The sequence below is a fragment of the Pongo pygmaeus genome, chromosome 7 (assembly GCF_028885625.2).
Source record: "Pongo pygmaeus isolate AG05252 chromosome 7, NHGRI_mPonPyg2-v2.0_pri, whole genome shotgun sequence".
Classification (NCBI taxonomy): domain Eukaryota; kingdom Metazoa; phylum Chordata; class Mammalia; order Primates; family Hominidae; genus Pongo; species Pongo pygmaeus.
In genome coordinates this window covers 116,708,961-116,727,885 of record NC_072380.2, presented here as the reverse complement: position 1 = coordinate 116,727,885, position 18,925 = coordinate 116,708,961, and the positions used below count along the sequence as shown (strand labels likewise).

The 18,925-nt window shown below is 37.5% G+C and overlaps 1 protein-coding gene across 29 annotated transcripts in view; it reads right to left on the bottom strand.

The window, feature by feature from the left end:
* Positions 1 to 18,925, bottom strand: part of RIMS2 (regulating synaptic membrane exocytosis 2) — a 775,539-nt gene that overhangs the window by 20,422 nt on the left and 736,192 nt on the right. Inside the window, exon 1 of one of the 29 annotated variants that reach the window (XM_054499588.2) lies at positions 10,224 to 10,673. The exons of the other annotated variants lie outside the window; for them this stretch is intronic. Within the exon in view, the coding sequence (XP_054355563.1) occupies positions 10,224 to 10,365 (142 nt within the window). The 5' untranslated portion in view covers positions 10,366 to 10,673. Of the gene's footprint in view, positions 1 to 10,223; positions 10,674 to 18,925 lie in introns of those variants that run through there. 29 annotated transcript variants of the gene reach the window in all.

The window sequence follows — 18,925 nt, the reverse complement described above, 5'->3', positions numbered from 1 at the left end:
CTTGCCATGAAGGGGAGAGAGCCTATTGGCCAAATTGAACTAAGGGGTGGCCTTCCCACCCAAATCCTTTTTTTCAGATGATATCAAGGTGGCTGCCATTAAGTTGAAAGCAAAGGAAGTGAGTAGGGCACAGAGGATAGAAACTAAAATACCGGAATCTTTAGGCTGAAAGCCTGTGTCTAATGAGGGATTTGGCTCAAGAGACTCACACTTGAAACTGATTTGAAGCAAACAGACTGTAAGCCTACTGAATTTCTGCACTACCGGTATAGAAAAAAAAAATACTAGCTTACCTTACAAAATTCTGTTGAACCCATAAGATAACAATGGAGTTTCCAAACCTGTACTAGAAAGAAGCAGGCTGTGACAGCAATGAAGCCACCTCTTCAGTACAAACCTTCATGGCCTTAGAGAATAAACAACAAAGAAACACCTTCCTGAAAATAGAACCAGGGTTGCCAGATGAGTAAACTAAGAAACATACTCTACTGTCAATCTCTGCAATTCCTACAAAGTGAGATTGATAACTCCTATAGATGACTGATTGTTTTGTGTTTCCTACTCTCTCCTTTCTAAATGGGAATTTTTCTTTCAGTTATTCTGTGGCTACCATACATTTAAATTAGATTTAACAGAGTCAGATAACGGAGGCAGATAACTTGTTTTCAGCTTGCAGGTCACCATAACATGAAAAGCCACATCTAGATATGAGAGCCCTACACATTGCTCAAAGATTCTAGATTTCGACCAGCCGGATAAGATTTTAAGGTTTTAAGGTTGTCCTTCTGAGGGGGAATTTATTATGCTCTATATGAAAAAACAAGAGAGTGCATGGATATTGGGTGGTCAAATCTGCAGAAAAAGTTAAAATTGAGAATGCCATATTCTTTACCTTAGATTTCTTCTATAGATTTCCCCCCGTTCTTGTCTGCTTATGCTCAATGAACAAAGAGGAAAATAACAATATGACAAACTCTTATTTAAAAGAATTAAAAAATAGCTAATCATATTGAGCTTAGGTTTTTTTTTTTCTTACCACTGGTAATTATTTTATATTACAAAGTGGATATTTGTTAATGTTTTTGGCTTACCAGCATTTAAATCTTCCTTCTACATTTGAAAAATATCCCATCCTTCAATTATAGAAGTTAAAATAGGAAGGTGCTACTTTTCCAGTCTGCTTTGCAATTAGGGTATAAGCACATGGTTGACGCACCACTTTTCCAAACTTTGAATCTGAAGCTGATAAAGCAAAGAAGCAGAGACACCATAGGCTTTCATTCCAATGAGGGTAGTGGCCAGAATATATTATCCCGAAGTGATCCTGTAGCAGCATGTAGTGATTCGCCATGAGTCCTGACAATGGTGCAAGCTGTGATGTCTGTGCCAAGTAGCAGTGATAGTTTAGCAGGATTAACCTGCAGTATGGTTTTGGGCATCACTCCTAACCTACAGCCCAGAATCTCCAGCCTTCCTAGAGATTCTATGACCTATCCAGGATCCCTTAGCAAATACCTTTCTTTTCTGCCTAAATTGCCAGAATTGATTTCTGTTGATTGTAACTGGGCACCTGAAAGGAAACGTTGCATATGCATATTTCTTTGTAATGTATGATAGAAAAATATGTTGCTAGTTTATATTAAGCTAAGTATACACAACTTCTATGTGTAGCACAAAGAATGCATAATATTCAAGTACTGTTGTACCTGCAAGAATGGAAACAATCACCTAATCAGTATGGTCCCTTTCAGATCTAATAGCTTCTTTTCATTCCACAATAACAACATAGAAACCAACCAGGTACTTGTTCATTTATTCGTTCACTACATGTTTGTTAAGTACTTCCTGGATGTAAGGTACTGTGGGAGATAACAAATATGTAATACATGATCACATAATTCCCAACTATATGATTTTTAAATTTAGTAGGTAAGATAGTACACAAATAATGATAATGCAAGGCAATATGCACTAAGTGCTTTATGAGTGATATTAAGTTCCTAGAGCTGCATTGTCCAGTAGAACATTCTGTGAACGAGAGAAATGTTCTATAATTCTGCACTGCCTGATAAGGTAATCACTAGTCATACGTAGCTACTGAACACTTGAAAGGTGGCTAGTGGGACTGAGGGATAAAATTTTAGATTTTTAAAAGTTTATTTAAATTTAAACAGTCACATGTGGCTAATACCTCATGTAGTAGATAGCACATATTTAGAGGTTCAGCAAAAGGCAAAAATATTTTGAAATGGGAGTATAAGGGAATAGTAAGCATAATACTAGTTTATGATATTCATCAAGATAGGTATTGTTATGTACACTTTACATACAAATGAGGAAACTAAAGCTGAAAGAAATTGTCTTCATAGTCCATACAACTAGGAAGAGGTGGAGCCAGTATTTCCAATTCAGCCACACAGTTTTTCCTCTGTCTACAGAAGCTCTTACAGCTTCTGAATACTTCATAATGTAGACGGAATATGAGCCCAGGTTTGAAGGACAATTAAGATATATATACAGTGGTAAAGGAAGAATAGAAAGAAAGGCATGAACAAAACTTTGGAGACAAAGAGCAAGAAGACTTAGTTTTATAGAATTACTAGCCTTGGGAAGTGGGGATGCTAAACCATTAAAAAAAAAAAATCTCATATTGTTAAAGAATTTGAATGTCAGGCTAAAGGCTTTATTTAGTAGGAGATGTAAATCTACTGAAGTTTTTGAAGGAAGGGTAGTGTTAAGATGAAGATGGGGTTTAAGAGAACTGATACAGGAGCAGTGATGTTGGATTGGTCCAGAAGGGAGAGAGAGAGAGGAGGTTGGGGGGTTATCAGATCACTTCAAAGGTAAGCTCACGTGTCTCAAACTACCAAGGTGACAACGAGAATGGGAAAGAAAAAAGAGAAATGAGAAAAGTTGGGAATGAAGCATTTCCTTGGCAGAAGTTGCAAAACGTTGGTCTTAAATGTCAGGCCACATGTGGTCAATAAGTGTGTTTTGTTTGGCCCAAATAATGTTTGAAAGTTTTTATTCATGTGCCAACATTTTAAAATATAAAATTTTAAGTAAACAACCAGATTTATAGCTTTCCTTCAGGAAAAAAAAAAAGAGTAAATTTTCCAACCTTGGGCTGACATTCAGTCTGGCATTAATTAGCTAGAACTGACTATTAATCCTTCTTTTATAGATAGGTAAGCTTTCTCCAGCTCTTTGAGTCCTTGTCTTTTCCCTTTCGTTTTATTTCCGTTCTACTTCACTGATGCATGTTTCTTTCCTGGCCTGTGATTTACAGGAATAATAAGGGAACAACAGATAATTTTATTTTATTTTATTTCATTTTTATTTTTTTGAGACAGAGTCTCACTTTGTCGCCCAGGCTGGAGTGCAGTGGCTCCATCTTGGCTCACTGCAACTTCCGCCTCCAGGGTTCAAGCGATTCTCATGCCTCAGCCTCCTGAGTAGCTGGGATTACAGAAGCCTGCCAACATGCCCGACTAATTTTTGTGTTTTTAGTAGAGACAGGATTTCACCATGTTGCCCATGCTGGTTGTGAATTCCTAACCTCAGGCGATCCACCTGGCTCGGCCTCCCAAAGTGCTGAGATCACAAGCGTGAGCCACCGCGCCCAGCTGATAATTTTATTTTTAAGTGGCTAAAATAAAATTTCCTTTCCTTTTAGTCTCATTTAAACAAAACGTATTTTTTTTTTTTTTTTTTTTTGGGGATGGAGTTTTGCTCTCGTTGCCCAGGCTGGAGTGCAATGGAGCGATCTCAGCCCACCCCAACCTCCACCTCCTGGGTTCAAGAGATTCTCCTGCCTCAGCCTCCTGAGTACTTGGGATTACAGGCATGCGCCACCAAGCCTGGCTGATTTTGTATTTTTAGTAGAGATGGGGTTTCTCCATGTTGGTCAGGCTGGTCTCGAACTCCCGACCTCAGGTGATCTGCCCATCTCAGCCTCCCAAAGTGCTGGGATTACAGGTGTGAGCCAGCATGCTGGCACAAAATCTAAATTTTAAAAAATGGTACTTCAAATCCTTTGTTCTTGATGATCCAGACAAAAGCAGACACCTTTGGTGATGTCTACGAAGCTCACAATAACCACTTCCCTTCTTAGTTGCCCACAGAAATGCATTTTTGGTGACTAAATTTATACATACATGGCCTTGCCTTCTGGCTGTATTGGGATGGACCAAACTGGGTAAGTGAAATTTCTTCTTTGGGAATTTGGAAATGGGACTGAGAACGACAGAAATATGCAGTGTGGGCGGAACTGTGACAGGTGAACTTGGATGCCATAGGCTGCCATTTTCCATAGGCCACATGGTCTGGGTAACACAGCAAGGGAGAGAGCTAGCTGCTAAGAAAGAAAAAAGCAGCCATGCAAAGACGGAATCAACGGCAAGAAATTGGAAAAGAATGCTCATGGGTTCCCAACAGCCTTCTGGCTCCCAGTTTAGGTCCACGTGAGGCCTGGTGGGATTTCTGCTCATGGGTTTGGTAAATTATCTTTGCATAAAGCATGATTTACATTACAATAAATACCCTGTTTTCATTTAAAGAGTGATACTTCCAAACTAGAATGATACTATCATTTTTGTGTTTGTTTTCTACTTGTTCAAATAATATTATATATACACAGCATTAGGTAAATCTCCCTCCTCCCCAATCAAAAACATTTCAATATGAAAGAGAACAAATATACAGAATGATCTTGTCTGATCCATAAATAGGGGCCTATGTAATAACAGCAGAGAACATTTACATTAAAACACAGTCCTTGGAAGAAATGGGATGCTGTTATTACGACTTTCTAGTGGGTTTCCTTCATAAGTCATTATATATAACATGTTTCTACAGGGAAACTCATTCCTGTTACTTGTAGCGAACCTGTTAAAGGATGAAAGCAAATTGAGGTTTAATTTTACTTTCATATTAAAGGGTTTTTTCCTTCGTAGAACTCAGTCTATTAAAGTTTTAAATTAAAGATACTATTTGGACACATGGTGGTGAAAGATTCTGAATCTTATATGAAAAAGGTAATATTTGATAGGCATTGAGTGGAACTGTTACTCAATTTACTTTTATTAATTCCAAAATCTTTTGCTTCACTTTGTCTGTTATAATGTAAATCTAACATAAAAATATTGTGCTATTTTTGAATATGGTATAAACTCATTTATGGAATGATTTATTACACATAATCTAGAAAAAATAATATCCCCTATAAGAAGATCCATAGTAGCCTATAACTGTCTATCCATGTTCTGCCTCCAAAGTTGGCTTCATGAAGATGTGTAAAAACTATGACCACTGCATTTAAAAAAGTCTCTATCACATGTTACATTTTTAAACAGTATAAATATAATGGAAGGATGGCAGTCAGTTATACTGATATTCAGCATGAAAAGAATGGTGGAACTATATACTGTTAATTATTAATAGACACTGAATATCACTGTGCTAGGTATGATGTTTGCACTTTAAGAGGATTACATTTAAATGTATGAAGAATTTTTCTTATTTCAATGGAGTAAGGGCAAATTTCTAAACTATTTTAATCAAATGGGACTGATTATTAAGAATTAAGTATATTATTTACTATACACAAAGACTAGAATAAGATATGTCTCTTTACACTCTTTTTGCTGGGTGAATAAACCTCTTAAAGAGTGAGGCTAGGCCGGGCATGGTGGCTCACGCCTGTAATCTCAGCACTTTGGGAGGTCGAGATGGGCGGATCATGAGGTCAGGAGATTGAGACCACCCTGGCTAACACGGTGAAACCTCGTCTCTACTAAATACACAAAAAATTAGCCAGGCGTGGTGGCACATGCCTGTAGTCCCAGCTACTTTGGAGGCTGAGGCAGGAGAATGGCGTGAACCTGCGAGGCGGAGCTTGCGGTGAGCCGAGATCGCACCACTGCACTCCAGCCTGGGCGACAGAGCAAGACTCTGTCTCAAAAAAAACAACAACAAACAAACAGACAAAAAAACACAAAGAGTGAGGCTGAGTTAAATAGGTCTTTTTATTCCAGTTTATTTAGTCAATTTTATTTTAATTCCTCAAGCTTCACTATCACATGCAAAGACTCTTTCCTTAGTTTTCTGGTGATTTTAAAGCTATTCTTATTTCTTAGATGGTTTTCCTATAATTTATTTTTAAGCTAGTGGGATGTAAAAGAAGTCAGATGAGTTAATTTATTCAGTTTTATAGTATTAAGCTGATAGGATCTCTTCTGTATGATTGCCAAACTATATTTGAAACAAAGGTGGCAGATCATAAAATCAGGCAGGCCAAATTCATCACATATGGACATAATTAAACAAGAATCACTAACCCAGGGCCACATGTAACATTAAAATAGCTTCTGAGAAACCAGATTCCCCAAGTATTAGAAAATGTGCCATTTTCCTACATTATAGGGCCATAATCATTTGCCCTCGGATCTATGGGTGAGAAGTTGTGGGGCTGTTTCTCTTATTAGGAATGGTAACATTTCCTTGAAATAGTTCCTTCTTTCTTATAATTGCCTCTAATGTTTGAAAACTCTACACATAGTAATATCCTACATTAGGGAGGTGGACTCAGTGTCGAGGCCAAGTAGTTTATATAGTGAAAATAATTCTTATCTCAAAGGGTTCAGTGATAAAATAAGTAAACATAATTTATAAACTGTTAAAATAACATGTAAGGTACTATTACTACTTTCACTTAAAAAAAAAAAAAACCTCAGAGATTTGGAGAGCATCTACCTGGAATACACCAGGGAAAAGGATGCAAAAAAAAAAAAAAGAGCTCCAAGTATACAAAAACGATTCCACAAAGACCATCAACAATCTTAATTTATTTTGTTTATGGGAATGTCCCTTTCATCCTCACTGAAGTAAGCTTCATTGAGATTTATGATCTGGGGGCAAGTTGTTTAGCTTCTCTGAGTTTTGGTTTTCAAATGTGTAAAATGAGGAAAATAGTAACATCCTTGAAAAATTATCATGAAATTAAAGGAATGTGGCACATAGAAAGTGCACAATGAATGGAAACTTTTATTATTGTACTTGGTTTTCAAGACCATAGCATATTAAAAGGAAATGTCATATAATAATGAAGAAGCAACATATAGAGTAATTAGATTATAAATTTCAAAGACAGATTTTGGGTTTATATCTTAACTCCACCACTTATTAATTGTGGGCTCCAGGAAAATTCTTTTCAAAGGTGTGTGGGAGGCTGCTGATACTGGCTTGGTTCATGAGAAACAGAGTTATCATTGACACCTGAATCAATGTTTAATCCTCACTTTCTCAGGGCACCCTTCTCTAACTCCTAAATTATGCTTTCTTATAATTTCTTGTTGCACTCTGCCTTTTACCTTCCTAACACCTGTCACAGTTATAATTATGTAGTTATTTCTATTAATGTCTACTTATCTCCGTTAGGCTGTAAGCTCTAAGAGGGAAAGGAGCATATCTACCTAATTCATTAGAGACTCATTGCTTCTAACACATCAAATACCCTCAATAAATATTTTTGAATGAATGAATGAGTGGATGAACGAAAAGAATATGATCTCTCTGTAGACTTCTTGGCACTTTTTGTGTAGAATGGAAACTCGACACGCTGTACAAGAAGAAAATGTGAATATGGAACTGGAAGACAGGGTATACTTGAAATTATTTAGCTATTGCACTCTTTCTGAAAAGAATAAAAAAAAGACTAGCTTTAAAATCAGACTGGCTTACTGAACTGATTGGTTACTTTAGTCAAATCACACTGGTTAAATCACACTGGTTAGTAGATCCATGCTCTTTAGACAAGTTGCTATTAACCAGTGTGAAAATCATACGGTGGGATGGATTTACTTTCTTTATAAATGAATATATAATATATAAAAGAATGAGTCTCACAGTTATGACAATAGTAACATAATCCTGAATATGTTAACCACATGACCTTCACGTATCCTGTGTGGGTGTCTCAAAAGAAAAAAAAGGAAGTAGAGAAGCACTGCTTTAGGCCAATGATTTCTAACTTTTACAATCCTGCAGAGTATGTTGAAATATCTTTAAAAATCCCAGGACTTTCAAAGGTGTTAAGAGAATCACAAAATCAAAGAAAAAAGTTTTCTACTCGTGGCTGTAAAAATGACTGTAAGCCAATGGAAAAACCTCTAATTTATGGAGAGTGTCTCCTCTCTAGTTAGTAGTAGAGAACTGTATGGTTAACTTTAAAAACGCTGTTTCCCATATAAAACATTTTGTCTTGGCAACTTAAGAAGCCATATTATGGGACAGAAATCTGTTCCAATTTCCATGTGTAGATGTAGGAATTTCCTTTGGGATTAGTCTGTGTGAGCCATAGTTAAGCAACCGTACTTCAAATATTGAAATAATTTCATATTTATATACATTTTTCTTGTCTCAAAAAGGTTTTTGGAATGATATTTTGTAAACTCAACAATCCTAATCATAATTTAAAGAAAAACGATGATACCTTATCTGAAGCAAACTCAAGACTGAAGACTTGGTGTAAAAATAAAAATTTGGGAAATGAGTCCATAATAACCTATGTTTTATTTAAATATGTATTTTCAGGCACAAGTGGTTAAATTCTAGCCTCATCACTTACTAGGTATGTGAATGTGGTCAAATATAAGAAAATAATAATCTAGTATAGCTTGGGAGCTGAATGAATAGGTTGTGTTGCTGAATGCCTGGGTTCAAACGCTGGCTCTATTACCTACCATCTTGGTGACCCTGGGCAAATTTCGGAACTCTCTCCCTGCCTCAGTCTTCTCATTTGTGAAATGAGGATAACAAAAGTACTGCTTCATAAGGTTGTTGTGGGCCTAAAAGAATACGCGTCAAGTGTAGAACAGTGCCGGACTAATAATAAGTACTAAAAGTTTTAGCTACAATTATGATCATTCATTTACTCAGTTTAATTTACTTCTTGACTTGTTTACATTTCCTAGAATTTTAAATATTTAATTATAGGAAGCAACTGAAATATAAACGTACAAACAAAAACAGAAAAGGACTAGTATGGAAATTAAATCATGTTTATATAGGGAAGTCCCCTGCTGTTAAATCTATATTGATTTATATCCAACTGATATTGCAACAATAACCTAGAAGAAACTTGGATAGCTCTAGCTAATAAATTAGTTTGAAGACAACTTTCCAGACATATTACCAATCCTCCATCTTCTACTTTTCCCCCTCCCCTATCAGGAAAAATAGCATTAAAAAATTATTTCAATCTGTTTTTAGAACAGGCAATCTCTTTTAAATCAGGGCTCACTACAGACGTCCTAATAAGAGGTCATTGATTGTTTCGGGATAAAAGCAAAACCAACCTTGTTATTTACAAAAATAGAGTTAACATCATGATAACTAACCTACTCCGGATATACATCTAAAAATGAACACAGTTTGCAACTAGTGTATCAGTAAATTAATAAATATATCAAATGTTGGGACACTACTTACTATTTACCAGTCAGTTATCATTTTGATTTACAAATTGTATTTTCAGTGTTAGTTGTTAAATCTTACATGAAAGTTCATGAAGAAAATACATGTTATGTTATTCAAAACTTTACGGACTCCAAACCAACTGGTGAAAAGTTTAAAACAGCGAGTCCTCCTCCTCGTGTTTTTCATTAGCTTAATTACAATGGCATTGCTGAAACACCAGAGACTGTGCCTTGAGCACAAACTCACCTTCGGTACTAGCAACCCTCTACCTGTTTGTCCACTGTGTAACCCCTTCCCCTCATCCGATCTTGGGTTTTCATAGGCTGAGATTCCTGTTTCAAAGTTTTGCTGCTGCATTTCCCTTTAGTTTTCAAGTATTTCTGTTCTCCAGGCCAAATGCTAATACCCGGACTGCGAAGAGTAAACCAAAACAGAGTGGGGTGCACCCAAGAGGCGCCGCCTTGCCTCCCACCAGTTTACATTCTCTTTCAACTTCCAAGCACTTGTAATACAACTCCACTAGGAGAGCCTTTTCCCAAGTCGGCGCCTGTGGAGCTCTCCAAATAACCAAGAAACAACTTCTCTGCTCAGCTGACGTGCTCTAGGGCTCTCGCCCCCGGCACAGTCCCGGAGAGCAGAGGGGCTGGGACACTGCTACGTGGAGTTCTCTCTGCCCCGGCCAACCCTCCAGCCACCGACTTTCTAAACAGATAGAGACACCAACTATGGGGAAAGGGGTGTCTCACCTCCTTCTTCCTCCTCCAGGGAGTTCATGCAGGGAAAGTAGCCGGCCAGTGCCTCGAAGGAGGCAGACAGGCTGCTCCGGCTCTGGGAGCGCTGCATGGAGCGCCCTGCAGCGCTGGCACCCCCCAAGCCCTGCCGGCCCATCTTGGACGAGGACCCGCTTTTCCCGCGGTACAAAATACGCGGCGTCTTGGCGGCTGGGGCGCGGCGTCCGCAGCGGTTCCGGGACCAGTGGGCCAGAAGCCAGGTTGGTGCCACCGGACCCTGAGGCTCTGGCCCCTGCCTCCCTGACCCAGCCCGGAGGAGACGTGGCTTTCCTGGCCGCCGGGACCTCCACTTTATTGGAGAGGGGTCCAGAGGAGGAGATGGAGGCGGTGGCGGGCGGAGCAGCTGCTCTCAGTGAACGTCCGAGGTCTTGCCCGGGAGTTATCTGAGAATCCTGGAGGCTGGAGCTGCTGGAGTCTCGCTGCCCTCCCCGCGCAGGGAGATGCCGCTGATGCTGCGGTCCCCGCCAATCAGCGGCCGGAGGGGGAGGTGGCGGCGCGGCTGCACCTCGGCGGGCTGGTGGCTACAGGGCGCGCGCCTCAGGTCCCAGGAAGCTGCTCCAAGTAGCTCTCGCTGTTTCCTCTTCCCTCCGCGAGGTTAAGGCCAGGGAGTGGTGACTAATTAGATGCAGTGAGTTAGGCATCTCAGAGGAGTAAACAGGTAAATTTCTGGTAGTCACTTTCCCAACACAGGCAAAAAATATTGAAATTTTCTTCAAGTCATGACACAAAGGCTCCTCAATTTTTACCAAGTTCATCGAAAACCTACAATTAAAGCTTTCTCTTTTACTCTCTTTGTTAAAATGATAAAAATGATAAAAAGTGAACTAAAGAAATCAAGAACCGATAAACACCAGCACCGAAAAGCACAATGATGTCTATCAACTTTAGGAATTTTTATTGCCTTCTTTCTCTAAATTAAATTATCTACCCAGTATGGCTAAGAATGACAACATTGTACGGCTTAACATCTAAGCAAAAGGTATAACATCCTGTTAACATAAATTTGGAAACAACACAAACATACTAGAGCAAAGTAGTTTATAAGCAACATTACGTGATGCATTCTGCAAACTGCACATCTCTATCCCGGAACCTAAAGCAACTTTAATTCCATTTTCCCAGGAGTCAGATGACTGCCTTACTTCTTGTAACCTGAGACAAGTCATCCCACCTCTGCTTCCCAATCTAGGGAGGTGGGAAGGTAGGGTACTATTCAGTCCTGACCCTGTCAAACATGATCACTGGGCGTGTGTAATAGGGGATTTCAACGTAAAATGTAAATTATACAATCTAAAATGGTTCATTTATTCAATAAATAGTTCCTAGATAGTATATATGTACAAGTTACTTGCTTGATATGCTGAAAGATTCAAATACTCATTCAATTAATATTAATTGAGCTCCTAGTATATGCCAGGTACTATGGTAGATGTTTATATGATGCAACAGTGATCAAAGCAGCTAAAAAATCCCTGCTCTCATGAAGCTTACATTTTAGTTGCAGGGGAGAGACAGAACAAATCAGTAAATTATATAGTGCTAAAAAGGAGATGAATGCAAATAAAAAATTAAGTTAAGGGGTATGGGACACTGCAATTCAAAAAGAGTTGTCAGGGTGGGTTCTCACTGACAGTACGACATTTGAACAGAGGTATGAAGAACTTGAGGAAGTGGCTAGTCAGATATTCCAGGAAGAGAGTAAGTTTGAGGCAGAGAGAACCTCTAGTGCAAAGGCCCTGAGGTGTGATGTCCTGATGTGACTACAGAACAGCAGACAGGCCAGGGCAGTTGGAGTGAGTGGGAAGGAATGAACGACAGAGAGACAAGAGTCAGAGAAAGACACAGGTCACGCAGAGCCTTCTAGGTATGATAAGGACTTTGTCCATTGCACATCACAATTTAGAAGGTATGAAAAATGCATACAAGTAATAATCCTTTTAAATACACTTAAAATTAGGAAACTTTCAGTATAAATAAGAGTTCCATGTTAAGAAAAAGTAACAACTTTAGCTGTTTAGACTTAGGCTCATCCAGATTTATTGCTTTTGTTTTCCTGATAGACTTGTCCTTTCTCATTAATGTTCCTACAACTCTGTTAGTCCAATTTTCTTTTCATTATTTATCTTCCTCAAATATCAGCATTTCAAAACAACATTGATAAAACCAGAGAACTCTATGAATACTTTTTCAAACCATATCACTTTTATTCAGAGACCAGAAAATTTTATTAAATGAGATTTTCATTATAAGAATCATAGAATTTTAGAAACTGCAAGGACTTTATTAAAAGTCACCTAATTTTTTTTAAACTGTGGGTCACAAGTGAGTCATGAAAATAACTTATTAAGTTTTGATTAGAACTAAAAAAATAAAATACAGTATCAGAGTTCAGCCCACATGGTTAGTGCATCAATTGCACTATTGTTTTATGAATATGTATGTTTATGTGTGTGTGCACGTATGTATTGAGCTGTGATGTAAAATGTGTTTCTCACTTTTGAAAAAGTTTAAAAACATGAATCTAATGTAATAAAATATATAAGAGAAAATTAAGATTAAAGGGTAAAACAAATATAGAAAATATATTTATATTTAAGAGGAAACAGCTGTTACCATACAAATCTAATTATGTTCGGAGAAATGGGGAAGTTTACCAACCAGTCAGACTCTCCTAAAGATTAAGTTACTTGGTTAGAAAAATTTGAGTACTTTTGACTGGACATCCTTAACTTTAGATTGGGGGAAGGTATCAAGGAAGAGAGATTGAGCAGAGAATCTTAAAGAAATAAATTGGCAAGCTGAGCTCAGGTGGCTCATGCCTGCAATCCCAGCACTTTGGGAGGCTGAGGTGGGAGGATCACTTGAGCTCAGAAGTTTGAGACCAGCCTGGGCAACACAGTGAAACCTCATTCACACGTATGTTTATTGCGGCACTATTCACAATAGCAAAAACTTGGAACCAACTCAAATGTCCAACAATGATAGACTGGATTAAGAAAATGTGGCACATATACACCATGGAATACTATGCAGCCATAAAAAATGATGAGTTCATGTCCTTTGTAGGGACATGGATGAAATTGGAAATCATCATTCTCAGTAAACTATCGCAAGGACAAAAAACCAAACACCGCATGTTCTCACTCATAGGTGGGAATTGAACAATGAGAACACATGGACACAGGAAGGGGAACATCACACTCTTGGGACTGTTGTGGGGTGGGAGGACGGGGGAGGGATAGCATTAGGAGATATACCTAATGCTAAATGATGAGTTAATGGGTGCAGCACACCAGCATGGCACATGTATACATATGTAACTAACCTGCACATTGTGCACATGTACCCTAAAACTTAAAGTATAATTTAAAAAAAGAGAAAAAAAGAAAAAAAACAAAAAACAAAATAAGGAAGAAGAGGAGGAGGAGAAGCAAAATAAAGCAAATAAGAATAAAAAAAAAAAAGAAAAAATTAAACGTAAAAATTTAGCCAGGTGTGGTGGTCACGCCTGTAGTCTCAGCTACTCAGGAGGCTAAGGTAGGACAAAGGCTTAATTAAGCCTGCAAGGTTGAGGCTGTAGTGAGCAGTGATGGTCTCACTGCACTCCAGCCTGGGTGACAGAGTGGGATTGTGTCTCAAAAATAAAATAAAATAAAATAAGTTGGCTGGGGATGCATGGAAAACTTTTATTTTGGCACTCAGGGACATCACAATGCTGGATGAAAGTCATTTTGGAAAAAGATTTCTTGGGTTTCTGCTAGTGACTGCCTGGGGATGGGGAGTCTGAGAATGGAATCAGTGGTTATGCCTGAGTTGCCTGGGCCCTGCCTTGTCTGTGTTAATAACCTGGTTTCATGAACCAAGAAAAAGTTAGTCTGGAATAGTCTAGATGTGTCTACTACATGACCACCACTTCCCTCTTGCAGTTTCAGAACAAGGTTGTCCTGGGAAGCTTTTTAATATTTTTTCCTAGGATCTTACAGATATAGATGAGTGACAGAAGAATGGCACAAGGTAGAGTAGAAAGAATGAAAGAGAAGGAAGAAAATAATCTTATTTAGGGGAAGAAAGCTTTAAGGAAAGAGTGTTGGCACCGAGGTACCAGAGACACAGACTTTCAATAATGGCCAGAGACTTCTAGTCTTGAATGACAACTTGTGGAATATACTGAAATTATTGAGACAATGTAGAATTCTACTTTAAAAAAAAATTTTATGTTCAATTGTTTTCCTATGTATAACATTATCTAAATAATATTTCTGGTTTATATATTTTTAATAGGTTGATTTATTATTCCTTAATTCCATTCTAAGTACTGTCACCTCCTAAGGAATTTAAAAATTTACATAAAAATAAACTACTGATAAAAGATTGAAAATGTCCTTCCTTCACATCAGAATATACAAGTAGTATATGTAGTTTTGGATGTAGTTCTCAAGTAATGGGCCACTATATAGTTTTATTACATAAAACTAAGTGTAATTCCAGAATCATTATCATCCAGTATTTCAAATTATTTATAACTTTATCATTAATCTATAGAGAAAAAGTGAGTCACAAATATACACAATAAATAGTCATCTAAAAGCAAAACATGCCCTTGAAAAAAGACTGCACTATTAAACATAAAAATCACCTTTTTGAAGAAAAGATAAACAGATATAACTTGGATAAACTATCATAGTATCCTATTTGACAAGTGTGTACTCACATTTTTATAGATATGTTGTACTTTAGAGTTAATAAAACATAGTAATTACGCCGCTTAATTCTTACATCAATCCTGACAGAATGTCATCATTATTATCTCTTTATAGATAAGACAATAAGTCAACATTAAATGACTTGCTTAACTAGAAAGTGGCAGAGCAAGACTCAAACTCAGGGTTCCTGATTTCAGGTTCAGTGTCCTGTACATCATATTACAGATATCTTATACCACATATACTTTCATAAATCATAGATTATAAATATGATTTTAACTGTGCAGTAAGTTACTTTGTCCAAAATAAATATGGACAATACATCGGTAAAACCATAGTGATTACTCAAACTATATACCAATGTTAAATCCATAATCTTTTTAAAAATAAAAACATTAATATTAAATAGCCATATATGTATTTAAGTCCCATCAATTCTAACAGGGCTAGAAAGTTACATGTCATTTATGTATCACTTTTTGTAATAGTTTTTAAAAAATCACCAGAGTTTTAAATTACGTGAAATTAGTTTATTCCTGAAATAGAGGTTTGATCACTTAAGTAAATACTCAGAAAGGTTGTTACGTGAAGTAGCTCTATCATGTCTAGACCATGGATTAGTTCCATCAGGAACATGGTTACACCTGTGGCAGCCTGCCCCTTTTCTATGCTACAAATGATGTAAGCCAGGGGTCCCCAACCTACCCCGAGCCACACAGTAGGAGGTGAGCAGTGGCATGTGAGTGAGCAAAGCTTCATCTGTTCTGTATTTACAGCTGCTCCCCATTGCTTGCATTACCACCTGAGCTCTGCCTCACAGGAGTGTGAACCTTATTTTAAATGCTCACGTGAGGGATCTAGATTGTGCACTCCTTATAGAATCTAATGCTTGATGATCTGTCACTGTCTCCCATCACCCCCAGATAGGACTGTCTAGTTACAGGAAAACAAGCTCAGGGCTCCCACTGATTCTATATTATGGTGAGTTGTATAATTATTTCATTATATACAACAATGTAATAATAATAGAAATAAAGTGCACAATAAATGTAATGCCCTTGAATCATCCTGAAACCATCCCTTGCTCCTGGTCTGTGGAAAAATTGTCTTCCACAAAACTGTTTCCTGTTGCCAAAAATGTTGGGGACCACTAATGCAGTTGATGATGAGGAGAATGCAAACTGCTGGCTAATACCAAGGGAAGGGAAGAGAAAGAAAGTCCCTCTGGGAAGTAATGGGAAAAAAAAAGCAGTAAGGCTCAGAAGTGGCTATGCTAAAAAGAAGTAGAAAAACAAATGGCTACTTCCATCACTATTTAAGTGTTTTCCAGTCAACTCAGAAAAGGCTAGTTGCTGAGAGAGACGGGAATTTCTCAGGAAAAGTTATAAATCATGCTGCAGACTGAACTAACCTCTTTCCTCTTGATATACACTTGTTCTTGGTAATAGGAGGATTCATCAGTTGTGAAGATTAATACGATATTAGTTTTCACAACTGCTATCAATTACCTGTGACTGTGACTTAATTCCTTACATACAAGTGTCTTTATGCTAAATAGGAATATTTGTGGATATATTTTGGTTTGGTTTATTAAAAACCAACTCTCAGGATCCTAAATTATTTTATTTTATTTTTATTTTTTGCTGTAATATAATATCCTTGCATTTAAGTCACGAGAGATAAATCCCTGAAGTTGATATTTTTAAACTGACTTCAAATTGCTAAAGGTATTTAATAGTCTTAAGAAATTACCCTTGATGTGAATATGAAATCCAAAATATAGAATCTTTTCTTCCATTCCCAGTTTTATGTCAATATAGTACAAATAAATTTTAAGCTTTTGTGATTTCAGTTTTCAAAAGTATTTTTGGTTTTTACTCAGCAGTTTTCAAGAGTGAAGAGCAGATATAATACTTCAGCAGCTGGTCAACCCGAAACTTTCATAAAAATTGATGAGGTCAAAAAGCATTTGCAAGCTGGACACGTCAGCTCAGGCCTGTAGTCCCAGCATTTTGGGAGGCTGAGGTGGGTGGATTGCCTGAGCTCAGGAGCTCAAGACCAGCCTGGGCAACATGGTGAAACCCTATCTCTACAAAAAATACAAAAATTAGCCAGGTGTGGTGGTGCGTGCCTGTAGTCCCAGCTACTTGGGGGGCTGAGGCGGGAGGATCACTTCGGCCCTAGAGGTCAAGGCTGCAGTGAGCCATGTTCATGCCACTGCACTCCAGCCTGGGTAACAAAGCAGGACCCTGTCTCAAAAAAAAAAAAAAAACCAAAAACAAACAAACAAAAAAACCCAAAAAAAGATATTTACAGTATGAGAAGAAAGATTAAATGATTAGTATTTTCATTATTTCTGCAATAAGATTTATGATAATATATCCATGGAAGTAAGAAAATAAACTTATTGAGTAAGCTAAAAACTAATAGTAAGATTTGACTCAGGAATGAAGGGGAAAAAACTCTAAAGATCAAAATAATGAGTTATAAAAGCAGCATAGCTAGATAATACAGGGGAAGAACAAATATCTGGATTCTAATTTTGATTATGGCCCTTTATAATAATGATGATGATAATAGGTTACTTTAGTTCTTCACATGCATTACCTCATTTAATTTTCATAAACACTATATAAGGTAGTTAATCCCATTATTCTCATTTCACAGACAAGAAAATTGATGCATATTCCTTCAATAAATATTTGTGGAGTGCTTACCACATGCCAGGCACTATTCTAGTCACTGGGGATACAGCAGTGAACAAATATGGATAGAATCCTCCTTTACCTTCATGAAGCTCACACTCTAGTGGAATAGTAGCTAACACTTACATCCCACTTACTATAAGCCAGGGCTTTTTCCTCAACAACTTTACTTACCAGCACATACACTCATTTAATACACACACAATCCTATGAGGGAGATATTACTATACTCTTTATATAGATGAGGAAACCAAGGCATATTGAGGATGTCTCTTGCTCAAGGTCACATAGCTTATTAAGAAATTAGATCAGGAATAAGCCCATGAAGTTTGAGGCACAGTGTTACAAATAAATTTGTCCAATGTCACAAGTAGCAAAACCAATATTTGAATTCAGGCCTTACGACTCCATAATCCATAATCTTTAATTGCTAAGTGACACAGCTGAAGAGACTCTGCTGAGATCAACAATTAGACAATGAAACTGCTAATAAGAACTGTTGATCATGATAACAAGACCATGTTGCCCAGGCTGGTCTCGATTTCCTGGCCTCAAGTGACCCTCCTGCCTCAGCCTCCTAAAGTGCTGGGATTAAAACAAGGAACTTTTAACATGATTAGTTCTGTTTTCTTATATGGCATATTTATGTAAATCTTTATTTAGCTATCACCAGGAATCTAAAACTCTCACTGAATGTCTTCAAAAAGTTTTAGGAATCAGCATATGGGTATGAGTTCAGCCAAAATCACATGAACAACTCAGCCCCCAGACAAGATAGGAAATATATATTCATGAGATTTGCAATTCATTGCTATTTGGCCACCCATTAAAGTATATTTCCAAAAATGAAATATAATCAATCATAAACCAAACATTATGAAGGATGTTTGGTAGGCAGAAAATAGGGACAAAGAAAACTGAAAATGGAAGTTTCTCTACCCTGCCCATAATAACTACTATATATGCCTATTTTTGATCTTTGAAAATGGGCAAGAGTTTGGGCTTCTCATGAGGGCTTCTCTTTTTCCCAGTCTCCCTAGGGCAGTGGTAGTGGCAAGGATAGTTTCCAAGTTTAAGAAACTCCCTGCTCACACATTCTGTTCCACTGTTCCAAGCAATGCTCCAGTTTTGTGATAAATTCATACAAAGTCTTCATGGCAATGTTAGAAGAATATCCTCAAACACTTGAGAAAAGAAGAAATGTCTCCTGACTATTATAATTTCCTTGAAATTCCAGATGAACATCACC